The sequence below is a fragment of the Penaeus chinensis genome, chromosome 11 (genome assembly GCF_019202785.1).
Source record: "Penaeus chinensis breed Huanghai No. 1 chromosome 11, ASM1920278v2, whole genome shotgun sequence".
Taxonomy (NCBI): Eukaryota; Metazoa; Arthropoda; class Malacostraca; order Decapoda; family Penaeidae; genus Penaeus; species Penaeus chinensis.
This window is the reverse complement of record NC_061829.1, coordinates 29,494,671-29,497,170: the sequence shown is the minus strand read 5'-3', so window position 1 is coordinate 29,497,170 and position 2,500 is coordinate 29,494,671. Positions and strand designations below refer to the sequence as shown.

At 39.6% G+C, this 2,500-nt stretch overlaps 1 protein-coding gene across 1 annotated transcript in view; it reads left to right on the top strand.

Annotated features, from left to right (window-relative positions):
- LOC125030371 (CD82 antigen-like) overlaps window positions 1–2,500 on the top strand; it is a 37,355-nt gene that overhangs the window by 17,313 nt on the left and 17,542 nt on the right. Inside the window, exon 2 of the mRNA XM_047620402.1 lies at window positions 2,456–2,500. This exon is cut by the window's right edge and continues 39 nt beyond it. Within this exon, the coding sequence (XP_047476358.1) occupies window positions 2,456–2,500 (45 nt within the window). The remainder of the gene's footprint in view (window positions 1–2,455) is intronic.

The following is a 2,500-nucleotide window of genomic DNA, read 5'->3' as shown; positions in this document are numbered from 1 at the left end:
TATGTGTAATGTTCAAGTAGTACGAATGGTTTCCTAAGCGCGCATGGCCTGCTTGGCCCACTTTGCTGAGTTTTTTTGTAAATGTTTTAAACAGTGGCGATTGGTCTGCTGGCCAAGTATTGGTTTTGCTTCAATTTACTCACTCGCATTATTTTCTGAAAAGTCAAATATGCGAACAACAAAATAGCCTTGTCTTCCTGTTCAGATTCATGATGTATTTATTAAATTTCTAATTCTCTGATATTCGTATTTAAGATGAATGGAAGGCAAGGCGAAGGATAGCAAATAGACAGTGCATTAGACAGGCTACGTGGCACTACAGGTGAAATCTCTTGTTGATGCTTAGAAATTGCCGTTTTTGTACACTTATATAAAAAGTGGAAACGCAGAGCCGAAGCCAAGGGACGGTAGTGTACGGTCGGTGTTCATTCTTATTTTGATGGAGCATTTCTACGTGTAAATTCTTCGATGACAGTATTCTTGAGTTAATGTGTCTTATTGGACTGTGAGCGTGACTATTCACTTTTGTGTCAACAAATGAATTTGCCTTATCCCTAAGAAAATTATCTTTATTCTTTTATGTACACATTGTGAGCCCGCGATAACACATCCTATCATTAATAATTTCATTTTAATATCAAACGTGCATAGGTAATCATTTATAGATATTATTTCACATTAGTTCATATACTTTGGTTTGTGAGCTCAAAGTACGGACCTTGAGATCAAAAATCCCAACGCTAATGTTGCAAATACCATTACCTAAAGCACTACCGATGAATGCAGAAAGCTGGCGTAGGGCCGCGTATCGCGCGCCGCAGCCGTACACAGCCAGGCAGCGAGTCCCCCCCCCCCCCCCCTCTTTGTCTACCCTCGCTACCCACTTCATTTTTCAGGATTTCACTATGGGTGTTGGACAGGCTCCGGCGCCATCTGCCAGGGAAAGTAGCAAGGAAAGTCTTGCGTTTACCATGCGGGGCCGCGACCGCAATGCGTGAATGGATAATTTAGATGTTCCTCGAACTGCCAGATGTCGGGCGGCGGCGGCGGCGATGGAGCCTCTTCCTTGTTCTTTGTCCTTTGTTTGCATCGGCGATTTACCGCTGGCTGCGCTGGCTGCCTTTGTCTCCCTTTGATGACTTTATTGTGAAAGTCCCTCGAAGGGAGGATAACAACAACATTTTTAAGATCATTACCTGGAGGTTCATTCACGCAAGTTTTTCTGATTATGGATACTTATTTGACATTGAGTTTTGATGTTTGTTATCAGTATATGTCTTTTATTTAGATTAATTTCTCGAAAGACAAACGCTTAAATTTTAAAACCATTTTTTAAATCTATTTTAGACTCTGATGCGTTGTACTTTCGTGCGCTCCCTGTAAGTTGCAATTGTCACTGTCATCTCGTCAACCAAACAACATGTCTGAGGTTTTGAAAGTGAAGACTTTGCTTAAACTTTTAGCGGTACATTTTAAAATGATTTTACGGATCAATGCACTCTCTTGGCTTGAAAGTGACATGTATTTTTTCTTCTTATCATTATTTTAATAGGAGTGTGGGAGTGTATTAGCAATACGATTTTGTTACAAGATTTATTGATTTTATTTCTGGTAGCGGTAGAAAATTAAAATGGAATGTCATTCACATGCTTAGAAAGTATATCAGGCACTTCAAGAGTTAAGCACTGGATATCATACTGTATGAACTGTTCATAATTGACAATCCTAAGAACCGTGTCGCATTTTTAAAAACGGAATTACTATCTCGCTACTATCAGAGCCAGAAACGAATATAATCCTTAATGAATAGTAATATACGGCGGTGGCATAGGCTTGTTGAACTGACAGTACCTTCGTGTTCTTGTAACCCTTGAAATATAGGAATACACTGTGTTCAAGTCTGTAGTGCATATGCCTTGAACATTTTTTTTCGCTAGGATCTTTGTTCTTTAATGTGGTTGTGAATATTTATTGTTTGACTAGCCTAGTCTTGAATAAAGGCGTGTACTTTGTATGTTTAGAGGACGTAATATGAAAATGATAATTTCGGTCCAAAAGCACATTAATCCGTAATTTTAGAGCAATGGAAGTTTCATCTAGACAAATAATCAGTCGCTCTGCCAATATGAGTATTTTTTTTTAGATTACTAAGTTAGTATGAAAAGCTCAAGAAGACAGTCATGGAGATCGAGGAACCTTGTATTATAAATTCGTTGTTATTTCAGGTTCGATAATGTGTGGCTCGCGATGCGTGAGCGGGCGCATGCTCCTTACCCAATTTCACGACCGACCAGACACACCGTGGTCTTACTTTCACTCTTTCCTGAGTAAACTACTACGATTTTTCCCAAATCATTTTCTGGACTGAGCGTTGATACGTTTGTTTTGTGTAAAAGGCAACATACTTTCAAGTCCCACTGTGATTTAGGTTTTTAAATTGCGTTTTTAATTTCAGATCGTCGGCTGCGTGATCCTGGGCTACATGGCGTGGGTCCTCGCC